Source organism: Callorhinchus milii, unplaced genomic scaffold (assembly GCF_018977255.1).
Source record: "Callorhinchus milii isolate IMCB2004 unplaced genomic scaffold, IMCB_Cmil_1.0 Scaffold15, whole genome shotgun sequence".
NCBI lineage: Eukaryota > Metazoa > Chordata > Chondrichthyes > Chimaeriformes > Callorhinchidae > Callorhinchus > Callorhinchus milii.
Genome location: NW_024704756.1, coordinates 5869902 through 5895914, shown reverse-complemented (window position 1 = coordinate 5895914; position 26013 = coordinate 5869902). Strand labels below are relative to the sequence as shown.

The following is a 26013-nucleotide window of genomic DNA, read 5'->3' as shown; positions in this document are numbered from 1 at the left end:
AATTTTGTTTTAAGAACTTAAATCTTAACCAGTATACATCACTGTTTTTAATGGAAATCGCCAGCTGTCTCAATAATTTTCAAATGGAAAAAGAACAGCAAACTAAGATGTTCCTTGAGAAATAACATCTTCATTCTTATGTGAACCACCAGTTAATGAAGTGAAATCTGCCTCAATAAAGGGAAATAAATTGTTTCCTGGTTCTGCAGAGTAAAGAGGTAAGATTTTTGGGGATAGGAAAAAGATGAAAATTGCTCCAAATAATATCCTGAAAAAATCTGAATACCAGAGTGAATTAGGAAATATTTTCTGACTTGGGTTGTCTCGTTTGTGGATATGATAGGAAAATTAATTGCAGTTGAAGTTGAGGATTAATATGTATCACAGTGTGTTGCAGCTCTGATGTGTTACGTGCACAATGAATTTGTTGCATAACTCCATACACACTGTCCTGATCTTCACCCCGCTCACTGGAGGCCAGGTGCTTGCCCACTGAGAGAGAGAAATAGGGAATTGGTCCCAGCCTGCTTTCCTTCAACTCCCAGCAATTCATTTCAGAGCAGCTGGCCCAGGGACACCCAAGCAGCAAGGGAGAAAGATATCTTCAAAAGGGTATCTCTCAACACCAAACTAATTGAACCACAATAAAATTTAATTCACTGAAATTAAAAACACTATATTTTAACAGTGATCAGTCTTCAGAATGATCCACATTGACAAAAAAAAAATTGGTCACTTCAATCCACGACTGTTTGTGGGACACTGCTGTGCGCAATTGGCTGCCGTGTTTCGCCCACAAATATAGTCAATTCACTTTACAGTCTATTCTGTGAAGCGCTTTGAGACGTCTAGAAGATGTGAAAAGCGCTATATCACATGCAAGAATTATATTATTATCCACAAAGCACCAATTTTAAAAAAATGATATAGGAAACTGGACTAACCTTGCTCCATCTTCTTTGGAGATTCTTTATTTCGGGGTTAAATGCATTTAGAATATTTTTTGCAGAAAAATGAAAATGTGTATTTCAGCTTTGAGGTTTCAGAATCACCTGCACCATTACAATCCCACACTTGTGTTTGATCAGTTCTTAGCATGAAGTGTGTTTTACTCTGCAGGATTTTTGCAAGTCTCTCTTTCACTGTAAACCAAGAGTGAATGTCAGACACTTTGTTGTTTTTACTTGATTTGTCCTTTTTCAGATCTTATTCAACATGCGTGGGTGCACAGGCTGTGTGCTAAATTGTTATTATCACACATATGATGAAGATTAATCGCACTTTCATCATGTACATAATTCANTTTTTAAACTTTGGTTACATAATATTAATAATAATAATAATAATAAAATAATAATAATAATAAAATGCTGTGTAAACATTTTACTGATTGGTAAAATTGTGAGAGTACCAATTAACTCGCAAAGAAGACTTTTATAACTTTCTCATTATTCTGCCTGTTTGTGCCTTCCACAGTTCCCCACTCATTTCTTTTGCAGACTTCTATATCAATACTGGTTCTCATTTATATATTTGGTTAAACATCAGTTTCACCCCAAGTGATTTTTTTCTTTCCTTTGTTAAAAAGATGACAAAGCAAGTTCTATTGATTGCATAAACATTTTACAAAATTATCTTAACCACTTAAATGTTAACGAATTTCAGTAAAGCCGTTAAATATTGTTTCTAACATTGTCTGTAAGCAGGTACATCTATCATGGAATATATTATATAGTTTAGTTTTTTTCTCTCTTTTTCATCTTAAATTTCTCCCCAACTCACCTGAAAGAAATTGCGTCCCTCCAGAGAGAGTATTTATTTCATTCCCACAATCTATCTCCAGAATTTCCATGTATAGGTGGGATGCACGCTAACCACTGAACCTGGCTGACATACTCTAGTTGAAGATGGGTGAATGCAACCAGTTTATTTTTTCCCCAAGTCCCTTTTATTTAATTTTTTGGTCTCGTTTTGAATTTAATAATTTTTTGTTTAGCAATTTAGAATCCTAAAATTCACTTGGCTATTTTCAGCAGCCGTTTATTTTTCTTTAGTGCATGAACTCATTGAGGAGCAAAGTTAAAAACAAATGGCCCCTTTCACTCAGCTGTGCTCTCTCTGTTCCTTTGGGGAGAAATACCTAAGGACATCAGGACTCCTGATTTGTGCATGGTATTTGTTGACCTGGGGTCAGGTTTCACTATGCCACTGACATACAAAGAGCATAGCAAGTGGAATTTTTTTGAGAGGGTGTTTCATTTTTTTTATTACAACTCAAAGCCCTAAATAATGCACTTCATATCAGAGGTCGTATATCAGAGCATTCCATTGAGAAGTGTCTATATCATAAATAAAAAAGGAGAATGCTGGAAATTCATAGTAGGTTAATCTGCATCTGAAAGAAAACTGATGAAGGGTTCGCTCTTGAAGCGTTAAACAATCTTTATTTTTCAGATGCTGATTGACCTGCTGTGAGTTTCCAGTCTTTCCTGCTTTATCATTTTAGATTTCTGGCATTTTTTTATTTTTATAGCTGCTGTTATATCCGTTTACAGTTGTATCACTATAATTCAGTGGGGTATAATAGAACTACCATAATCTTGGTGAATTAGTTCTAAAATATTTAGTCTTTGCTTACAAAAATGATGTATTTGTTACAATGATGCTTTCACTCCTTGACTCCAGGCAATACAACACAATATCGATTATTTTTGTCGCCTGGAGAAATGTTGACATCAACTCCCTAAGCATAAATCACTGTACAATATTCAATACCCAATATAACTTGCAATGAAATAGTTAATGTTAATGGGTTACTGACGACATGGTGAAATGTTGTGCATTCTACATGAAAGAGAGCCAGTAAACCTTACCTTGCATTTTTACCATTTCATTCTCTGTTGCTCAGCTGCCTTTGCTTTTAACAGGCACTGTGCATTTTCACCACTCTGTGATTCAATGCCCAAAGGTATCCGAAGTGCACTTCACATTCACCTAGATAGATTCTGAATGTGTGGACAATTTTACTCAGAATTTCTGCTGTATAAATGTCCAAGGGAATACTGTATGTCTGTGCCTCTTTCTTATGCTTTTATCACCTTGCTCACATGATCTGAAAAGCAATTTCTTAAAGATTTCAAAGTCCTTGACCGGTGTTTAGGAAGCAAAATGTACACGTTGGTATTTGTATTGAGATATCCAATTTCAGTTTCAACTTTTGTTTTGCGTATTGTAGACTTTATGAAAGAATTGCAGCCTAACTCACTCACCTATTTTGTTTCTCTTTCTCTCAGAAAACAGACGCGTTAACTTGGAGAGGTCACGGTCCCGTCACAATGGAAATATGCCATTTGCATGATCTCACGGTGCCAAAGAAGATTTGAAGATTGCTTTTTTTTTAAAAAAGACCTAAGGCATCAAAACGGCCTAAGAGTGTGCAGTGAATTGTAAGAGCTGGAATAAAGAAGATCTAAAGGGACTGACCCACCCAGGAATCATGGGGGATCATTTGTGGACTGTGTTGAAATTAACTGCCTCTGCTGACACGTATATAAAAAAGTTTTTTATATAGTATTACTAAACGATATAGTCGAGGATAGTGATGAATCGAGGAACGTTTTATACAGTATTACAATAAAATTCACCCAATTTGGTGTTCCTTAGATTTTTTTCTGTTTTATGGCAGTCAGCTGTTCTCAAGTAAACTTAAAGTAACTCTTTTTTGAAGAAAAATACCAAAGGCTGAACCTGGTATATTAATTGTTGAAAAGAAGCCTCCTGTTTTATTTTCAGTGGGAGGGTGGGGGGGCAGGAGGGGGGCGCTTTATTCATTTTTTTCCCAAAATGAAGTATTTTTGGGAGGGGAAATATTTTCTAATTGCACTTTTATGTACTTTAGATGCATATCTTTCAGGAAAAATATTTGCCCGCTGGTTATAACAAAGACTGACATCTGTTAAGTTACACAATTATATGATTTCTTGCATCACGTACAAAATATGTTGTCTGAATATGAGAGCTTGCATAGTATTTGCAGGTGTTGCGAAATAGCATTGTATCATGGTTGTATCACGGAAATCAAGATTTAAACAATTGTGTCTTAAACTGCTTTGTATTTAAACATTTTTATATAAAAAAAATTATGGGTGCACACCTCAACACTTAATTGAGATATGCCATTAAATTATCAGAGTAATGAACTATTAAAGTTTAGTTAACCACTTTAAGTGTTAGGTAATGACCACATTAAATGATAAAAATTTACTGCGAGTGAACCAGCCGTATTCCCAAATAGTAAAATGAAGTGGGATGTAAATGAATTTGCATATATGTAACAGAGTTACTTATAGTATATGAAAGAAAATAAGAGAATGTATATCAGCACAATGCCTTTAATGTCTGAAATAAAATCCATATTATCGTGGATCGTTGTCACTTGTAATACACTACTTCACATATAACACCTGCTTTCTTCTCAATTCAGAGTTCTTTTTAAAATTACAAGTGAATTTCAGTGCTGTGAAAACAAATTATCTCAGTCTATCAGAACAAATCTTCATCTTGTAGTCATCCTGAATGTTCCCATTCTTTCTGCCTGACCCCTTTCTCTTACGTTGCTGCTACTTTTGTTCTCAGCATTGGGCCAGACATGTTCTATTGTTGATGGAAGTTTTCAATTCATATTCTAATTATGCCCGAGACTTGTCTACTTCCTACCATATATGTTATCGAAGGGTGATGTTTAACTCTTTCACTCTTGGCCCTTTTTCCCACGTGGGAAAGAAAAACCACTGTGCTGAAAACTCAGTTCATTTGTGTTTTCATTGTAATCTGTATGTAATCAAGTACATCTTCTTTTTTTGTATGGGCAATTAGGGATATGCAGTACAGCACATGGACAACAGAAAAGTAAATTGATATAGCACCTTATCATATCATTGAGATGTCGCAAAAGGTTTCACAGGATAAACTTGCACAATGTGACTTGAATCAAACCGTGAAAGGAATCTGAGAGGAGCAGGTAGTAGGTTTATGAAAGTTACAAAAGTCAGTCTCTAGATTTTCATGATGATTACAAATACCTTGAAATTGTCCATGTTATTTTTACTTGATCGGATAAATCTTTTGAGTAACTGACTAACGCCTCTAGATATGATGTTGCTGTTGTATTCCCCCTTCCCATTTTCATTTCAAGACTATCAATACAGATGTAATGTTTCTGTGGCAGAAGGAGAAATATGACATTATTATTATTATTATTTCATCAGTTGCTGCACTCCTAGCTGTAGAAACTATTACCCCATGTTTGCATTATGTGTGTGCTTCTGTTTAAGAAGGAAGGACGTGCACAATTTATTCCTGAATGCCAGAAGGAAATTATGCCTTTGAGAGTTTTCAACTCGAGAGACAGCTGAACAAATGGCGCTGACAGAATGTACAATGGTAAGTAAGTTTCCTCAAATAAGCAACCTATCACAGAAGTTCAGTATGCATTGTGCAAATATCCACAGGATCAAGCAAGGATGGGGGTCGGAGGTTATTCTCTCAGAGTTAGACAGGCAGCAGTAACAGGCAGGAGCTAAGCATCCGTCACCTGTACCATCACTTGACGGTAAAAACAATATGAAAATTGCACCCGATGACAATGTCTGGGAGGTATACGGCAACAGCAGCTCAGGATACAAAGCATAAAAAATTACATTTTTATAGCGTTTTTCACATCAAGAGGACGTCCCAAAGCGCTGATGGGAGCAAAAAAAGTACAACACATAGGAAGGTCTGTGGAACATTGCGAATGTAGATAATACATGTCTTAGAAATGCTATCCGTAAACTAAATTGAAATTTGTGGAGCAATTTTCTAGCAGTCTCCAGGATCTGACACCATTGACCTTTGTAACATAATTACATCTCTAACCACTGTGACAATATGCCTTCCAAGTGAAACACCAGGTAATAATATGAGAGAAAAATGAAGTCTGTTTATTTTTATGCCTTTACAGACCAGTCCTGGGTATTGATCTTACTCCAGCTTTGATGATCAGGGCCATGAAGCTCTCGATGATGCCATCAGGTCCACTCCATTACTGATCAAGAAGGAATGCATTCATGCATTCAGACACGACAATATTTTTCAAATCAGGCCAGCTCTTGGATTCCAACCCATCAACCCCTGGTCAGAAGGCAACTACATTACTTCATATTCTTTAGGCTTGTCAGAAAATTCATTGCGTTAAGTTAGCTCTTCAAATATTTTTTTAAAATTGCATAGAATCACATAGTCCATTTAGCCCAACTAGTCCACGCTAGTGTTTATGCTCCACATAACCCGCTCTGTACCACTCTATTCCCTTCTCCCTCATGTTACTATCAAGTTTCATTTTAAACACAGATGCTTTTTACTTCAAGCACAACTTCCAGCAGTGAGAGCACTGGATTCTCATCACCCTCAGTTATCTTATGTGTCTAAAAGTAGTGTCTTGGGTTCACTTTCTGGGTCCCATTTAAAATCTATAAATATAAATATAAATATTATCAATATAAACAGGTTTGAGATGTCTTCTTTCAAGTCTGAAGAGCCCTAGCTTGTGGAATGGTCACTTGTAGCTCATTCCTCTTGCACTTTGAATTGCAGGTTCCTCTCCAGAAACCATCAACGTGTCCCCATCAAAACGTGGGAACTCTGCTAACTTCCCATCAGGTGGACATTGATTCTTTACACATCTATAGATGCAAAATGGGGCACAAGTGCTCATGATTTTTCCTGCTCCAGAAATGTCTTACCTACAGTTATACTCAAAGTGTTTCCTTATGTGGAAATATGTTTTGGATATTCACCAAGCTTGATTTTGCATCTGCAATTATGCAATAATCATTTGCAAATGTTCATTATAATAATATTTATGGTTGTATTTTGAAAGCAAATTTACTGTTTTGAATCTGCAAGATTATTTTCAATTGGATTTTTTTTACAAGACCAGATTTAGATTTTACACCTTTGATAAGTCATCTGGTAGATTGGAGGGATTAATTGGTATGGAGACCAGTCATCTTTAGATTACAGTGGTTTGATACTGGTTCTAAGATTTGCATGTGTTATGGGTTGATATCAACCAGAAGAAGCTTGCTGGGCAAATGTACCTAGAATGGCATATGTTTGGAGCACCCTGATTTCAAACTAAGGAATACTTCATAGAATCCTTATTTTATAGTTAAAAATAAACCTGTGATGTGGAATTTAATTATATATTGCCATCATGAAATACTAAGGACACATTAACGGTTATCAAGATATAGGATATTATCTACAGATTATGTTTTTCTTTAATGTATCCTGACAATTCTGTTGTCAAAAACAAATTTGAAAAGTAGAATTTAATGCATAAAACAAATAAAAAAAATAATCTTTATTACCTCTTATTGCAGTTTTCATCTGGATTTATCTGCAAAAATTGGAAGTAATGTTGCAGATCACTGATATACATACAACAATGTCACTTTGTTCATTAAATTGAACATAGATGATGGATTAATGCCCTGTATAGATAATGCACTAATAAAATGCATTTCACCATGTAAGATTAGTTTGAATGTGAATCTGCCCTCGGCAGACTGGCATGATTTGCTTGGTTAGTAAAGAGATGCTAACTGATTTTGTACTTCTCATTTTTGTTCTGAAGATCTTATTTAAACAAGTTTGAAAAAACCTGTGTATGAATTAATATAATCTTAATGCAAAATGTCAGGTTTGCAAAATAGAAGAATTGTAACTCTTGTTCTGCTGAGCTGAGATATGGTGACCGTATCATTATAACACAGTACTTAATTTGGAATGTTACTTTTTAGAATATCTGTCAAGTTATATTCTGTAAGAAAATGTTGTATTGTACACCTTGTTTAAAATTTTAATTATACTATGACATTTTGCAAAATCTACTCACGGTGCTAATTACAGTTTAAAGCTTATGTTAATTAGTACGTTAGAGATCCGTATTACCAATTTCAAAAATCTGTAATCCGTTTATAACAAGACTTTGCTTTTTTAAAAAAAAGATTTTCTTTTAAAAATGGGAACTAGAGGTGATATAGGTTCATCGTTGTAAACCTGGAAGTGCTGAAACTTAAGATTAATCAGCATATACTTCACACTTCCAGTGAAAGGCAAAGGTACTTAGGAAAGACTAGAAACACAGTAGTTTGTTACACACAAAATGCTAACCTATTGTGAGGTCTGGTGTGAACCCAATAAATCAAGCGAACTTCCAGGCTGATCATACAGTGAGTGGGTAACAGCCACAGAACAACCATTTACATTTATACTGCATCTTTCATGTTGAGAGGGCATCTCAAAACACTTCCCACAGTCGGGATTGGGAACCCAACTGAGGGTGGAGGGGGAAGGGGAGGAGGGTGGATCACTGAATTTGCAAGCAGCAGTAAGGGTGCACAAGTGCAATTAATTTAAATGTAGCAACAATTGAAATAATAAAAACAAATCAGACAGGAACAGACAATTCATCTATCTCGTCTAACCATCCTATTTCCCTCAGGATTACTTCAAAGCAACCAGCAGTGAATGCAATAGCTACAAAAAAAAATTTAGTCGACAGAAACAAGTCGTTTTCCTTTTTGAAAGTTGCTCTTCATTTTGATGAAAGCTGTATATTAAAATCATTTTTATTTTTGAGGGAAATGCAACTTCGTATATGTTAAAAAAAATTGAGTGTTTGTATTTTAGTTGAATTGTACAAAAATAATTGCATATGGTAGTAGATGAAGTGAGGGACAAGGTCTTAATTTTTAATGCATTTCCTTCCATTTGTATATCAATTGTGGCTTGCATAATTCCCTGTCTTATAACATGAGCAACCAATCTCTTCCCTATACATGGCCAATTGAGATGTGGGGAATGTGGGCTAATATTCCACAGAATGACCAAACTGCTGCTGTTTTCTCCTTTCTGTTCCCTGCGGGAAAGCATCAAAACTCCACTTGGTGCCTGTAATATTCGCAGGCAGTGAGACTCCATCTGCTTTCACTTAGCATCTTATTTTATCGTGATGGTTCCAGTACAATATTGTGCTTGTAATACTACTTGTATCCAGTCGATTCTCACTCACCTCTGTCAGACTAACATTACATATTGTTTGCAAATCAATGTATTCTACTAGAATCACAATGTCATAATTATTTGAACCTAAAAATGCAGATGCATTTTATCTTTCACCACACCCCTTGATGCCAGATTGTGGATTTTTTTAGGTTTGTTTGCTATGTCATTTCCTGTACAGTTCGATCTAGTTATGTTCCCTTTAGGGCTGTGTGTTGGATGAAGACTCAAGTCAGAGAAAAATTATCTTCTGCTCATTTCTTTATAAATATTCCTTCTATGTAGGATATTGGTGCTACGTGTTCTTTCAATATAACTGATTTCTACATTTTATGATCTGATTCTTACAGAATCTCCTTTATTTTGTACTGGCAAACAGAACGACCTATTGAAACACCCTTTCTATTTTAGCTTTATTCACCACCCCTTATATTGGTAATGTTTTTGATTTATGTAATTGAGCAAGTGGCCCTGGTTGGCACTGGGTAACTGCTTAAAATTTCTGTTGAGACATTCCAACTTAAAGGTTTATATGTGATATTCCTCAGTAAGCTTCTATTGCTTGCTATCACAGTGAGGTCCATTGTCAAATATCGTTGAAACTGGTAAGCATTGCTTCTGGTAAACAGTGGTTTGCATTGTGCTGTGACTTGATTTATTGTATTTGTGGCACTTGTCAGCTTGGATTCCTCTGCAATTTGCTATTAATAGATAATTGTCTCAAAACATTCATTCATTTCAGCCTTCTACCAATAATTGTAGGTTGTTGATTTTGCTGTTGTTTATTTTATCTGAGTGCCTTGAAATTCCTCATCTCTAATGACATTAAAATTTGTCAAAATCTTTTGTTCTTTTTCAGCTGTATCCATTTTTATTGTGCATAGTTCAAACCTCAGACATCCTCACCTATTTGGAGGTAACCTCAATGTATTTATCTAGTATTATTATCAATGCCATACTTCTGACCCATTACCACCTACACAGGAAATCATCATTCTCACTTTTAATCTTTCCTACAGTATCAAATCTTCTTATAGTGCCACGTATATCCTATAGGTTCTCGTTAACGGGCTGTAAGATTACCTACAATTACCGTGCGCCCTACAGGTCTTGCAACAGCAACATTGAGATTTTTTGCTTTAAAAAAAGTGGAGTCCTATAGCTCAGTGGTTAGAGCACTCGCTTTGCAAGTGAGAGACCTGAGTTCAATTCCAGGCAGAGGGCGAAACCTTGGGCAAGTTTCCTTACTCCACACAGAGCCTAATAATAATCCCCCCAAAACAAAACAATAATAAATTGGTCAGTTTCAATCTATGACTGTTTGTGGGACATTGCTGTGCGCAATTGGCTGCCGCGTTCGCCCACAAATATACAGTCAATTCACTTTACAGTGTGTTCTGTGAAGCGCTTTGGGACGTCCTCCCGACGTGAAAAGCGCTATATCAAATGCAAGGATTATTATTATTATTATTATTTAGGAACTGCAGTTATGAATAGAGGCATAGAGTATAAAAGCAAGGAAAGTCTGTTGAACCTTTACAAATCATTGGTTAGGCCTCGGCTGGAGCATTGTGCACAATTCTGGGCACCACACTTTAGGAAGGATGTCGACCTTGGAGAGAATGCAGAGGAGTTTTACAAGAATGACACCAGGGATGAGAGTCTGCAATTATGTGGAGAGCCGAGAGAGACTGGGATTATTCTCCTCGGAGCAGAGAAAGTTGAGATTTAATAGAGGTGTTCAAAATTATGGGAGTTTTGATAGAGTAGATAGGGAGAAACTCCTCTGGTGGATGGGTCAGTAAACAGAGGATACAGATTTAAGATAATTGACAAAAGAACCAGAGGCTAATAGGGTAAGAGCGGGGGAGTGGCACTAGTTGGTAGCTCTGTCAAAGAGCCGGAACAGGCACAATGGACCGAATGGCCTCATTCTGTGCTGTAAAATTCTATGATTCCGTGTGTGGGGTCAGAAGTATGGAACTGACAAAAATACCCAATAAATAAGTTGAATCCATTTTCAAAGGCACCAAATCTGAGAGACTGCTAATGAAGAAGGTGCGGAGTTCTGAGGTTTGAGCTGTGCACACTAATAGTGGGAATAGCTGACAAAGCTGAATTAAACATTTTGACACATTTCCATGTCAGGAACAATTATAGCTCTGTCTGCTGCCGTGTGGAAGATTCCTGACCTCTCCTTCGTGTCCCCACACACAAATGCAGCTAATACAGTATTGAGGCTTGCACTTGAGTAAGCTAGTGAGACCAGGGGAAGCTGGGAGAATTAAATTAAATTAATTAACTATAGCCCTCTCAAACATAACTGTTAAAACAGAACTATCTTTTCTTATTCAGGGTTGATGGTTTCAAAATATCCAGTATACTTTTGCTAAGATAACATTCTCTTCCATTGAATTTACATAAGATATTATTAGCATTTTTTGTGATCAAAATTGAACCATTAACATTTTGGCTTGCGTTTCATGCCTGCCTTCTCTGACAATTGAACGTGCATTTTATTTCTGTTCATCTATGACATCCACAAACCCCATCTATATATGTCAGGTATTTTCACTCTGAAATTGACGACTCTTTGTGATCAAGTGTTGTAACAACAAAGCTTCAGCATAAATGGACACACGTGTTAGTAATCAGTTTCATTGCATCTCCCTGTGACACTTGCCTGGATATATAAATAGCATTGAAACACTAAAAGCAACATTCTGAAAAATGTAACAAAATTTGACATCTTCCATCAATCAAGTGAGATTCTTAATTTTCACACCAGTTAAAGATGTTTGATGGAAAGATTGGAGCTTTTTTTTATTTGTGACAAGTACGCCTAAAGTGTAACCTTTTAGTATTAATAATTGTGCTGAAATGCCATTTATTTTTGGTAGAACACTGAAAAGGTGATTGCCACTGTTTGGGTAGCCGTACATCCATCAGCCTTGTCATCACAGTTTGAAGTTACCCACAGTTATATCTCAGCTGTTATGATGTTCTTCCCATTGCGAGATCCCTTGCGAGAGAAAAAAAGATTTACTTCAGAATGGCTCGTATCTTTATCCTTTGATGGTTGATCTGTCTTTCCAACGACTGCTTAAATTCTGGTAGAGAGTGTTTGCAACCCCGTTCACTCTAGGAAAATCTTTTGGAGAAATGTACAGACTGAAAAATATTTCTTAATTCACAATGTCCTTGTGATAAACTCCAGAATGTAAAATACCCCCCCCAAAAAAAACCTCTGCGCCCCCCCCCCCTCCCCCGGGGCTCGCATCAGGGACCACCATGGTCCTGTTGGGTTGGCTGCCCCAGCCTATGGGCTAATGCCATCCACCTGACCGCTCGCTCCCGGTCCCCACGTGCGCATTATGGCTACCGCTCTGAACCGAGCCCCCTCACCCTCTCCTCCCTCCCCCCAAAACCTCCCCCCTCTGCATCTCTCCCACTCTGTCGTCCTCTCTCTCTGTCCCCCTCGCCTTCTATCCCCACTTGACCCTCCCACAACCTCCCTCTGTTCCAGCCTGGGAATCCTCCGCTGGGCTCACCATGGCACTCGGCGTTGGCTGTCGAGCAGCAGCCACACCGACTGCCCCATTCCCCACCACACTCGCCAGCCACCCCGGACACAGACCCGGGGAACCAACCTCTCATCCCCATTCCCCCCACCCCTGCCCCACAACCTGAACCCCCCTCCCTCCCCACACACCATTCTGTCAACCGCTCCTTCCACATCGGACTACAAAACGTCTGCTCCCTTTGTAACAAGGCCCTGGTCATCAACGATCTCATCCTTGATGAGAGCTTTGACATCATGGCCTTAACGGAAACCTGGCTCACCCCAAGCGACACCTTCCCCCTCACGGAGGCCACACCACCCGGCTACACCTCCCACCACATCCCTCGCCCCAGCCGCCGTGGCGGTGGTGTAGCCCTTATCTCAAGGACACCACTTGCTCTTTCCCCTCTTTTGAGCACCTCACCCTCTCCCATCCCTCCTATCTCTCACTCAAAATCCTCCTCCTCTACCAGCCCCCTAAAACCTCTCACACCTTCATCTTGGATTTTTCTACCCTACTAACATCTCTCTGCCTCTGCTCTGATCGCCTCATCATCCTGGGTGACTTCAACCTGCACTTCACCCCCTCCTGCTCCATCTCCTCGGACTTCTCCCTGCACTCCTCGCTCAACCTCTCCCTCCACATCAACTCCACCACCCACTCGATTTGGTGATCACCCGGGGCCTCAGTGTCTGGAGGCGAAGAACAACCCCAGGCTTCTGTTCTCTACCACATCCCGACTCCTCCGTCCCCCCCGCCACCCCGCGCAGGTCATCTCCAACCTTCACTGCAAGGAGATGCTGGATTTCCTTGAATCCAAAATCAAGGGAATCCGCTCCGCGGTCACTGCCCCTCCAACTTCCACCCACTCCCCACCCCTTCCCTCCCACACTCCGACGCCTACCCATCCTCCCCTACACACCTTCGAACCCGTTTCCCCACCCTCTGTCACCAACCTCATCCTGTCCCTGAAACCCACCACTTGCTCCCTTGACCCCATCCCCACTCCATTCCTTATCACCCAGCTCCATATCTCCCAGCTACACCTCTTTGCCCCACTTCTCACAGACATCATCAACCTGTCCCTCTCCTCTGGCCCTGTTCCCATTCCCCTAAAAACTGCCACCATCACTCCCACTTTGAAAAAACCCTCCCTTGATGCGTCGCAGCTATCAAGCTACCGGCCCATCTCCAACCTCCCCTTCCTGTCCAAGGTCCTGGAACGAGTTGTTGCCTCCCAGCTGCGCTCTTTCCTCTCCACCCATTCATTATTCGAACCCCTTCAGTTGGGTTTCCGTGCTGCACATAGCACAGAAACCGCCCTGGTCAAGGTCACCAATGACATCTTGACCATCTGCGACCAGGGCTCCCTCTGCCTCCTCGTCCTCTCGGCCTCATTCGATACGGTCGACCACGCTATCCTCCTCCACCACTTGTCCTCCCACCTCAACCTTCAAGGCCCTGTCCTTGAGTGGTTTAGGTCGTACCTCTCCCACTGTCTTCATTTTGTTTCCACAAATGGCTTTTCCTCCAGCCCCCGCACTGTCTCGTGCGGTGTCCCTCAAGGCTCTGTCCTCGGTCCCCTCCTCTTCACCCTCTATATGCTCCCCCTCGGTGACATCATCTGCAAACATGGGGTTAACTTCCACATGAATGCGGATGACACCTACCTTTCCTTTTCTACCCTCAACTCCACGACCCCCGATGTCCTGACAGCTGCCTGTCTGACATTGAGTCCTGGACGAGAGACAACTTTCTTCAGCTCAATGTGCGCAAAACTGAGGCCCTCCTGATTGGCTCACGTCAGCGCCTCCACACCTCAGGCGCTGACAGCATCAGCATCCAAGGCTGCACTCTCCACCTCTCAAAGCAGTCAGGAACCTCGGGGTTCTGTTCAACCCTGAGCTGTCCTTTCTTCCTCATATCCGCGCCACAACTGGCACCGCCTTCCATCACCTCTGGAATATCGCCAGACTACGGCACTACCTCACCCCTCACGCTGCTGAAACTCTGGTCCACGCCTTTATCACCTCAAGGCTGGACTATGGGAACTCTCTCCTCGTCGGCCTTCCCGGCACCTCCCTCCACAAGCTGCAGGTCATTCAGAACTCTGCAGCTCGTGTACTGTCCCGCACCAGGCTTCGGGACCACATCACTCCCACCCTCGCTCGCCTCCACTGGCTCCCCATCCCCCAGAGGATCGAATTCAAGATCCTCATCCTCACCTACAAGGCCATTCACGGCCTTGCTCCCTCCTACCTCTCCGACCTACTATCCCCCTACCTACCTGCCCGTACCCTCCGTTCCTCTGGCTCCGGTCTGCTCCACATCCCCCGCCCCAACCGCCCTACCATCGGTGGCCGGGCTTTCAGCCTCTCAGCCCCTAGGCTCTGGAACTCCATCCCCCAGTGCCTTCGCCGCCTCCTCCCTTTCCTCCTTCCTTTCTCTTCGATTGTGCCTTCAGCTCCCCTCTTGACTCTCTACCCCCTCCTCGCTCCCTCCCTTCTCTCACCCTGACCATTTCCCCCCTGCTCGGGTCCCGACCCAACTGTCCAGCGCTTTGGGACGCCCTCCCGACATGAAAGGAGTTCTATAAATGAAATGTTGTTGTATTTTACCATGGAAATATTATTGAATTCCTCATTTACAAAAGAAAATGTTCACCATAGTACTATATCTGTGACAGTCCAGTCTAATTTGCAGCATTTGCAAACTGGATTTGATGCAAACTGGATTAACTACAGCATTTGCTATTCCCAAGTTGGAGAAGTATAACTTCTCAAACCATTTTGCTCACTGGCCTCTTTTTAGGATGTTGCCAACTTGTGATTCACTCGCTGTGAATTTTGGAAGCCGGAAATTGTGATGACTCCAGCGATTCTGGTTTACAAATGCCTCAAATTATCCTCCTGGATTGTTCCTGATACAGAATAAAGATTTTTCTTCTCATCCGTCCTGATTGTTGTGGCAAAAATTACAGCTTAATCATAGTTACATTTACTCCAAACATGAAAGAAACAACGTGGAGAACATCTTGTGTGCACTGGGAGCTGAGCAATGTCACTGCTCATTTGAAATAGCCGTGCTACGGCTTGCATTGGCCAGGGCTCACCAGTATCTGCTGGCAGCTCCTGTTTTGCTACAGATAACCTACGATTTTGTTTCATTGCTTTTTATAAACCCCTTTAAATTTAGTTCAAAAGAATTTTCAAAGAAACCTTGGGATTTTATCACACCTTATCACGTCAATTTGTTTCAAAATGCTTCACATTTAATTACTGTTCGTGTAGTGTTTTTTTCTGTAGTGATGACACCATGGTTTCAGGCAAGATCTGAAACTTACAAAAACTATACACTTAACATTGGATTAATAGCTGTCCTTTACAACACTCTAAAAATGCCCCCTTTATTTCAGGATTCTGAAAATGTAGGTTAGTAAATTTTCTCCTGTTATCTGGCCAATGTGGATTTGCAATACATTCTTGTCCAATTTCCGATCTAACCTGTAACGTAGTTATTTTGAAATCTTTTGAAATTATGTCTCCAAATCAATCCAAATATCTGACATTTTTAAAAAGATTTTATACTGCTTGGGCATTAATTCCTTGTGTGCACATGTGCAAGGTTACCAGCGTTGATCTTTTTCCCATCTTTGGAAAGGCAGCACAAAGTGAAGATGCAGCCAATTATAGAGAGACAAGCACACATCATACCACCCCAACCCCCCTCTTCTCCCAAGATAGACAGGGACTCACTCTTTGTGAAGGGGGGAAAGCGAAAAGGGATGGAGCTGTGTGGGAAGACTTATGGGAAAAAAATTGTTAGAGGATTGACCCGATATACTGCAGTTACAGTTGGAAGGTTTTGTTCAGAGTAGTACATAGTATTTGCCAGAATGACTGCACTGTTTACAGATTCAAAATGGGGTCGACCTCAGTTGGAATGAATATTGGTCTCGAGAGCGTTGCAATCATCAAGAATAAACATCGTTATATTCTGAATGTAAAATTAAATAACATAACTGCATTAGTTATTTATAAGCACATGATAGCAAATTAAATTTTTGTGGGGAAGGATGCCCAATCCCAATCCAAATAATTTCTTCCCCTATAGGTTGCTGTTGTAGTTGAAGATATGAGTTGCTGATGGTGATGCTTTATATTGCAATGATTTGTATCCACGAAGATGGATGAGGCAAGGTGCACTGAATGCTACCATGGTCAATATTAAGGTGCACTGATTTCACGTTGCTTCTGATTTTCAGGTGACCCAAACTCAAGTTCTATTTAATTAGCCCTGAAAGTGCATTAGAAGTCCTGCAGTGTGGTTTGACTGCGATCGATTCTATAGTCTTTCGCTACAGTATGTAAATAGGAGGGAAAAGAGCAGCTACATCCTGTAGATAATGTTCTGTGAAATATTTTTTCGTACAGAGAAGATTGCGAATATTTCTGCAGTTATGTACCAATTATCTGCCTTCACTTTGTTTGCAAGTACATACACGCATTTATTTTTTTGATATGGCACATATAGTTTTTATTTCGAAAATTGCAAATGGAATTTGATGTATAATTCTAAATAATTTAGAATTTGGTAGAGCATATACCAGGCAAGGAAATGTCTGGGAAATCCTGCTGTTCACTTGTTTCATGAAGTGTTAGAAGAGTCAGCAATTCCAAATTCAGCTGATTATTATAATGAGTGTTTTCTCACAGTCAGATTGCATTTAGCGCACATTTTAGACAAACTCATTTCTGTGAAAGGTGTATGCTATTCACAAGTAGTTGCATTTTTAAAATGATTGAGTGAGATAACAACAGATGCTTACGAAAGCAGTGTGGTTTTTTTGCATGGGTCTATGTTGGTAAGATTAGACTATAATTCAAAAGTAATTACTGTACCTTTTGATGTGTTTCCTGCACAATCCATTTCTTCTGCTATGAATTCTGTATTTTCTCACAGAGCAGGATGAAGAACAGATATGAAACCTCACTTGTCTTTTATCAGCCAAACAAGGAGAATTATTGGTAAGAGTTCTGCTCACCCATTATCCTGGCTAAAAGTTCACAGTATAGAAAGCGACAAACTAATGAGGCTCAACAGGTCTAACAGTCTGGAGAGCTGGTTCTGCCTTCTAATGAATTTGTCTTTCCTCCAGAAGACAAGCATAAGATCTTTGAAAGTGTGCTGTGTCAGTAATGTGCAGTCATTGGAGCTAAATACTTTGCAACCCTGTAGATCATAACATTCCACAATTTATGCCAGTCTCCCAGATACCTCTCATCGCCTTCTGGGCCAAGCAACTATTGAAGACAGCTTGGGATTGATGATGCAAACAATCAATGATATGGAATGCCAAAATATGGGTAGGTTTTTCAGTTCCAATCATTGAAGTAAATTGGGCAGTCAGAAATAATTTGGAACCAAACATCGAGAATGTTTGCTTACTTCATTTTGACGCCAACTTGTTTCAATCGAAACGCAGCTCTGTTTATCCATCATCAGCTTCAAGAGATGAGGGGGATTTTGTTATCTGATTATTGCTACTTTAGTGCATGTTATTCTTCAAATTTGGCACCGCAACACAATTTGGCACCTCACCTGCTGCTGGCCAAATGTGTGACAATTGGTGGTCTGGCTGTAAGGTTCATTGAGTTGGGTGCAATGTAACACTGACACAACCACCCAAAAACAAATGGATTACAATGCAATTAGGAAACGATCTGTTTTAACTACTGGCGCAGGTTCAACCTGTAGAGGCAATAAACTCCCTTTTTCAGTAGATTTCAGTCAGTGTAGCTCTTTCAAGTTGGCTGCACATTTTCACTGCTCCAGTTCCTTCTGAAGCTTGAAGGGCCAGTGTGGAATGTACTGTACTTGGGGGTAGGCAACAGAAGCACTCTGAATTATGAAGCAACCTGAAAAAGCCATAAAAAAAAATCCTTGCTTTGATATAGTGCCATTTATTTCAGAAGGACATCTTAAATTGTCTCATAGGATTTGCTGTAAAGTGTAGTGACTTATTTTGTAGGTGAACGCAACAGTGAACTTGCACACAGCAATGTCTCACAAACAGCCATGAAGTAAATGATCAATCTTATCTGGGGCAATGTTGACCAAAACTCCGGGAGAAACTTTGACCCCTTTTTGAACAGTGCCATTGGAACTTTAATGTCCATCTGGCACAATAAGATGGGACTTCAGTTTTAGCGTATCCAAAGGACGACACCTTTAACAATGCAGCGCTCCTCCAGAACTGTATTGGAGCATCAACCTAGGCCATGCTAGAGTTAGAGGGAGGTATACATTGGCAGAATAAGTGTGCATTGGACCCCACATAAATATTGTGTGTTTGAAGATGTATATGCTTTATGCTGCAGTACTCAAACACTTTGTACTTGAAGGACATTGTTGATGAGAATAGTTTTAATTGGATGCATTGTTAGGATTATATAACATCTGCTGTAATAATTCTGTGTTTATGCCACTATGATACTCCCGAGAGGAAAAACACTTCAATCCCAGCAGCGCAGTGATGGGAAGCAGGATTTATGCTGCCCACTCCACATGTTTTCCATGGGCATCAGAAGAAAAACATTATTAACAGTATTAAACAGTTTGCTGCACAACTGACGAATAGTATTAAAAATGCTCCTTTCAAAGCTCCTGGACTGTACACGGTACATGCTGAGAGCTTTGAACAAATCTCACGGGAAGCTGGCCCAATGCAATTCACATCTGTTTATACTTTGCCATTAGGAATTGCATCGATCCTGATACTGTGTCCTCCAAATGGCTTCATACTCTGAGCCAATATTCATACTCCCAAATTTGCTGTCAAGTTGCTGCCACAATCGGTGCAAGTTTCAGCCAAACATTGAGCAAATTAAAAATGAAGCACAAAATGCATTTTATTTTTTCTTGTCTCCTGACAGAGGCACAAACGGTGCCGAAAAAGAAACAACAGTAATTTTCAAAATTGTCCTTTTTATTTTGCAGGAGGTGAGATTCATTTATTCCGTTTAACAAACTGAGCAAATGTCTTGTTTGTGCTGCGCACCTTGGAGAAAGGAAGAGAGTGCTTTATATTTCAGTGAGTTTGCAATCTGTCTCGCACTTGTGCTCGTAAAATCTCTCACCTCATAACGTTGGCAGCAATGATGAGGCAACATAATGTAACAGCATTTCATTACATGGTGGGTGGACTTATAAACAAATAGCTGGGAAGTATACAAACCTCAGCGGTGAACTTTTATTACAAGAACTTTTCTCTCCGGTTAATTCCCGTTTTCTTTTATTATTGTGACTATTTCTTGTTCCTTTGACGTGGTTGTTCACTTGCTGTTTAAAGTGCTTAGACCTCTGGGTTATCATGACCTTATCCTCTTAAGAATTATGAGGGAAATTATTTTACTATCATGTTGGCCCTTGGGTAAAGCCTCACCTATGACATCATTGCTAAGGCCATCTGTTTCATTGATTCAATACCATCAAGTTTTACAGAGGAGCCAGATGTTATTACATAATTTACCCATAATTTGTACAGGAACATGGCAACTGTAGAGGCCAAACTGAGTGAGCACAGAATGCATGAACCAGACCAATATGAAGGAAAGATCATAATGCTGTGAAAACTGTCCACTTATCTGCCTTTGATAGGATTATTACTAGGTCATTGCAATAACAGATGTTTTTTAAGACTGGTTTCGCACATCAATAATTTAATGAATGGAATGAAGTTCATCTCTTGAGTTTTTGCTGCACTTTAACACAAGTATGTAATTAGCTGTACTGGATACTATGTAAAAATAATTCTGAAATGACGTCGTCCTGACGTGAAAGGCACTATACAAATGTAATCTTCTTGTTATTGTTGTTGATACCGTCTGTCCTCATCCTTCTTCCTCCCACCCACCAAACAAAATCATTAATTTTTTGTGTTGGGTTAATCGAGAATCCCACACACTGATGGGGGAGAGACCATGTTTATCTTTATTGGTTAGATAATTTCAAAGAGTTAAGTTTTTCTTTAATTCAGTAATTTCGTTGTCTGAGGTGTTCTAAGTGATCCTTTTATATGTGTGGGACACAGGTCACACAATGAACAATGTGCACTTGTTTGGAATTTAATAATAATAATAATAATAATAATAAATGGATAATAAGGTAGAATGAGAATGAATACATTTCCTGTGACAAGCAATATCGGTGGTGGAATACAACAATCTTCTCACTAACGTGGGTTAGCCACCGACTTTGTAATCTCTTTGTAAAAAAACGTTTATAGATCCTAGCTTTGAGAACTGTAGGTCAGAACCCTTATTTTGCACATTTAGCTTCAATTAAGTTATGAAAACTTCCACACCTCTCGGGTAAATGTATATATTTTTAAAAATCATTGTTCAGCTCTAAACCAGATTTTTTTCTCTATCTTGACCTCTGACAACAAGCTCATTGAAATGAAAAATGTCCAGAATGTGTGATGTCGACCGCATTGTGTGCATTCTGTTTCCATGACGATTCCACTCTGATGGGAACATTTGTTCCTTTGAAAATAAAACTTCTAATGGCGCTTGGAGAAGTGCCATGAGAAGGCCTGGCTGTGCACACAGCAGAACCTGTCAGTTTGTCCCTGCAACAAGTCTGAAGGCTTAAAGAAAGGTTAAAGACAGGGAAAGGTTCAATAGGTCTGTGGTTTTAAAAATAAGTAACAGCTCTGCGTATTCAGTACATCTGGTGCTTTCTGCCGAATTCTTTAGATCGAATGCTCTATGGACCACAATGATTTCTGCGCTGCCGAGATTAGGAGGGGGTAGGGGAATCTTGTCTTGGAGGCAATGCAGCCAGTTTCGAATATTGGAGATGTGGAGATGGATGAATATAATGGAGGTTTTGCTTGAATGGATTTTGAGATTATGGAGACTATTTGCAGAGCTTTCCTGCAGGAGGTAGAGAGGATGAAGCGACAATTCAGATAGGGCATGTGCCAAGGTTTCTTGGGTTTTAAACATCTATCATTTCCTGTGCTGATCAAGGTGGGAAAATGCTTTAAACAATTGTGAATCTGAGCTTGCAAGGCGAGGGACATCAGTTTGCCCCAGTTTATTTAAGTGCTATTGAATGACCCTGTCAATATGGTATGTTAACAATTCCAAATTGGATGCCACATTTTAGGCCATTTAATGTATCTTATGATTTAATGACAGGAGACCACTGTATAGTGGCTGTCTGAAGAAAATAATTTCTTCCACTTTGATGTCTAAAAATATCAAGATCAAAGCCATCATCAAAGGTTTTTCATTTCAAGAGTTCAGGTGTATTGAGTGCCTACCAGCAGCTCGGCTCAGTGCTGATTTGTTAGTGGAAGGAGTCAAAGTCCGCCCAAAACTGTTACACGAGAAGCCATTAATTTGTAATTCATCAAAGCCCGATCGAGGGAAAAAACATCGAAGGAATTTGAATTTCCAGAGCAAAAAAGCAAGCTTTGTTCATCCGACCTGAGACTCAGCCTGAAGCGAGACACACTAAGAGGTAAGGAAGGGTAAATGAAAGGACTTTGCTATCTTAGATTTGTCGTCCACTTTGTTCTTTGTAGCTTTTCTAACAATGTGTGTCAGCCTGACTCAGTTGATAGCACCTCTGAGTCAGAGGGTTGTGGGTTCAAGCCCCATGTTGGGACTTACATGCAGTGCAGTGCTGGGGAATAAGCTAATTTGTTGTCAGAGGTGTTGTCCTTCAAATAAGATGTTAAACCGAAACAAAGGCTGCCAGTTCAGATGGACATTTAAGGGCTATTCAAGAAGAGAAGGGAGTTTCTCCCAGTCCTGCCCAATAAATCCCTCAGATAAAATTGGTCATTCACTTCATGGCTGTTTGTGGGAGATTGCTGTGTCAGATTGGCTGCTGTGTTCACCCACAAAACACACAGTCACTCCACTTTACAGTATATCCTGTGAAGTGCTTTGAGATGTCCTCCTGCCGTGAAAGGGACTAGTTCAGGTGTAAGGATTGCATTAATATTGTTTGCTTATTGAAAATTGAATTTTGTAAATGAAATGACTTCTATAATAATTCATTGGTCCTTGTTGTAATGTCGCCATTTTGGAAATGTGACCATTGTAAATCTAGAAGCAAATTGTAAACGGTTAATCTCAGTTCATATCATCTAGCATGGAGAATAAAGTGTTCTGAGGCACAGGCAACAATGCAAGAGAGTGAGTTTTGGCTTACAGGAGCAACTGTCAAACTGGTGTGAGAGAAAACGGTTCACGGGAAATTCCCAAAACAGCTTTGCAGGAAGAGGTCTCGAAAAACCGCCAATGGCGAGACACTGAGTGCCATCCCAACATGTACAAGATTTCAGAAGCGGACACCTGGGACAGCTTTCTCTCTCTTGAAATTGATAATTTGAAATGACAAATCGCTTTTTTTTACTGAGTACCAGCAACATTAACACATTTGCTATCCATGGCGCTTGGTGTGTTCCGGAGGTGATACTGTGAAAGTCAAGGTACAAGCTACTGTACAACAGACTGTTCTGAGCAGCGAAGACATCACACGCTCTGCAAAACTATGGTTCCCTTACATCTAAAGGAAATGTTGAATGTTTTATTCATTTGCATCAACCTCTTATCTAAATAATCCGATTTCAGGAAACTAATTGTTTTAGGGGGGTGGGAGGTTGATCATTGAATATTGCAGATATTCCAGGAATAATCCATATCTTATCCACCTTAATTTAGAGTGTTTCAATATTATTCTGCAAAATACATTAAATTGTATTAAACTTTAAACATGATTGCTGTCCTGTGTGCTTGCTTCCTGCTTCGCACTATTATTGAATCTCACTTGATTATTGTTGTATGGGGAAAACTCAATACGTTTAATGAGTAAATGGACTGCTAATGCATTACATGTCTTCAAATTGTTGCAAACTGAGAACATTTCACTGTAAGTGTCCCAGACACTGCTGCAATCGATCCACGGAACAAAATCTATGCGCCGTTAATCAAGTAGATGTAATCATTTATAGGAGGTTTGAAATGACCACTTGACAAAACAATGAAATGATGGAAAGCACAATACTGTACCAGCACAATTGCAAATATTTCAGGACCTCTGGGGTTACTGATCAAATAAAAAAGGGTACATTACCATACAGGGGGAAATATATTCAGTCAATAAACAACACATGTATTAGATTTAGATGAAGTATGTTGAGGAGACATTTTAGTTCAGAGATGTTCCTCTTTGCACGCTGGTAAAGCTCACATAGATTTGCCAATTTGTTTGGTACCACACTTTATATAGGCACTTTTCAACACTGGGCTCAGTGGTTCAACAGGGCAGCTTACCAGCAATTCATGTCATGAGTGACATATCAGCACAATTATCCAAAGCTTGGCTCTCCAGTGGCCTGGAACAGAGATGTCATTGGAGTGGCGTTTCTGATGAGAAGTCCCAGAATGGCATGGTCAGACATTAAGTGCACATGTGCTGAACCCAAAAAAAGTATTGGGGTTTTGTTTTATTGGCATTCTAATTGAACTGGTACCACCTTCTCATGAATTCTTCTTACGTGTCTTGTGCTTTGATGTTTTATTTTGTCAGGTTTTAATTGTATTAAAAATTCAAAGTATTAATTATTTAGAATAATATTACAATCTCACGAAACAACTGTTAATTGAGGTGGTGCACTGGAACCCGATATGGTGCAGAACAGAGGCCTGCACCTGTGATCCTTCACATACTGATCTCCCGGGTTTGACTGCAATGGAAATGGAACCAAGCGGAGGCCAGATGCTTCTCTACAGGAAGGAAGCAACACCCTGAGCCAGACTAATTCAACACTTAGCATCCAGTCCCCGAACAGCATTGATAGAGACCTGGGAGCACATTGGCAGCCCTATTGGTTGGGTGTGGAACAAAGGGTAAGCGGAGAAAATCATTTTTTAAAAACCTGTTAATTGGAAAGTTGTAGTTTTTTATTAAACTAACACCTAAATGCAACTGTTACTAAGAGCCACGTCCCCTGATGGAACAGGCTGGTAAATGTAATGTCAGACTTTATTTTTTTTTGGCAGGTAGGAGTGTTTACCTGAGAAAGTCTGTAGATGTTGACAGGCAGCTCAGGCATGCATGCAGAGAAAGCCCTTGGAGCATATTCTGTTTTGAGCATCTGCTTGAAAAAGCCTTGATTACATTGTAAGAGAGCCTGGGCTATGCGTCCACTGTTCCATCTCCAGAAACATTAACGTAGGATAAGTTGCCTTTTGGGCGGGGAAAGGATTGTTGGATAGAACTCTAGTGTAGACTTTGACTTTACAAAAGAACTTATGCATCTGCTTGAGAACAATATTGGAGGACATAGGAATAGGCACAGACTGAAATGAGTAAATCTTTACTGGGCATTGCTTTCTGCTGTAGCTGACAATCTCCAACAGTTGGATGTGTTGCTGAACATAATAATAATCTTTGCATTTCATACCACAGAACCATAGAAATTTACAGCACAGAAGAAAACCATTTGGCCCATCATGTGTGCAGCATCTGTATAATACAGCACCTTTCATGTCAGGAAGATGCCTTTAAACGCCTCTCAATATTTCCTGTAAAGTCCCTGTATATTTTACAAGCTAGCAAGGAGCTCTTATTAATCACCAACCACAGTGGTGAAGCTCAAGCAATTTATACCCTTGAGAGCCTGAGACTCTGCTGCAGTCATTAATACAGTTCCAGTTACCTACTATCACGCAAGGCAGTGAAAATATTAAGAATTGGGAAGATTACCTATTACCTACATGTATGATTCTATGTATTTTCTATGATTCCACTGATTCGTTTCACCGTTTGGGTTTGATTCTCCACTTTGACAAAGGAGCTCTTCTATTAGCAGTGAGTCTGAAACTCAATTCCCATCTTTTGTTGCTCTATTTTGTCCTTTAGGGTTCAAGTCTCATGACTCGAATGGTTGCCGGATTGTGATGACAATTCTATTCTGTAAGGATAATTGTTCGAAGGGAAGGGCAGCAATGAAGGGGAAATTTTGCTCGACTGCTGCAGAGGTATTCATGTTCTTGAATATGGTCCTAGTTAATCAGTACGGCAACACTTTGATCGTTCTATTAGTATTACATTAAAATTTGATTTTGTGCTTGTTAGTTAGTCAAACAAAATTGCCAACATCAATAAAAAGTACTGATTTCTTTGAAAAAGTCTGAAATTAAAATGAAATGGATCTACAATTTATTAGGTAGTTTCAAGGCTGCCCTTAATTGAATTGGCATCATCTCAAATAATCATGCTGATCTAACTGGTGAAAAAGCTCACTGAAATGTACCTT

At 39.8% G+C, this 26013-nt stretch overlaps 1 protein-coding gene across 5 annotated transcripts in view; it reads left to right on the top strand.

Annotated features, from left to right (window-relative positions):
* Positions 1 to 4423, top strand: part of diaph2 (diaphanous-related formin 2) — a 275153-nt gene extending 270730 nt beyond the window's left edge. For all 5 annotated transcript variants that reach the window (XM_042340670.1, XM_007891859.2, XM_007891858.2 and 2 more), the window contains one exon: positions 3294 to 4423. In XM_042340670.1, coding sequence (XP_042196604.1) covers positions 3294 to 3358 — 65 coding nt within the window. In that variant the 3' untranslated portion in view covers positions 3359 to 4423. The remainder of the gene's footprint in view (positions 1 to 3293) is intronic.
* Positions 4424 to 26013: the final 21590 nt, after the last annotated feature.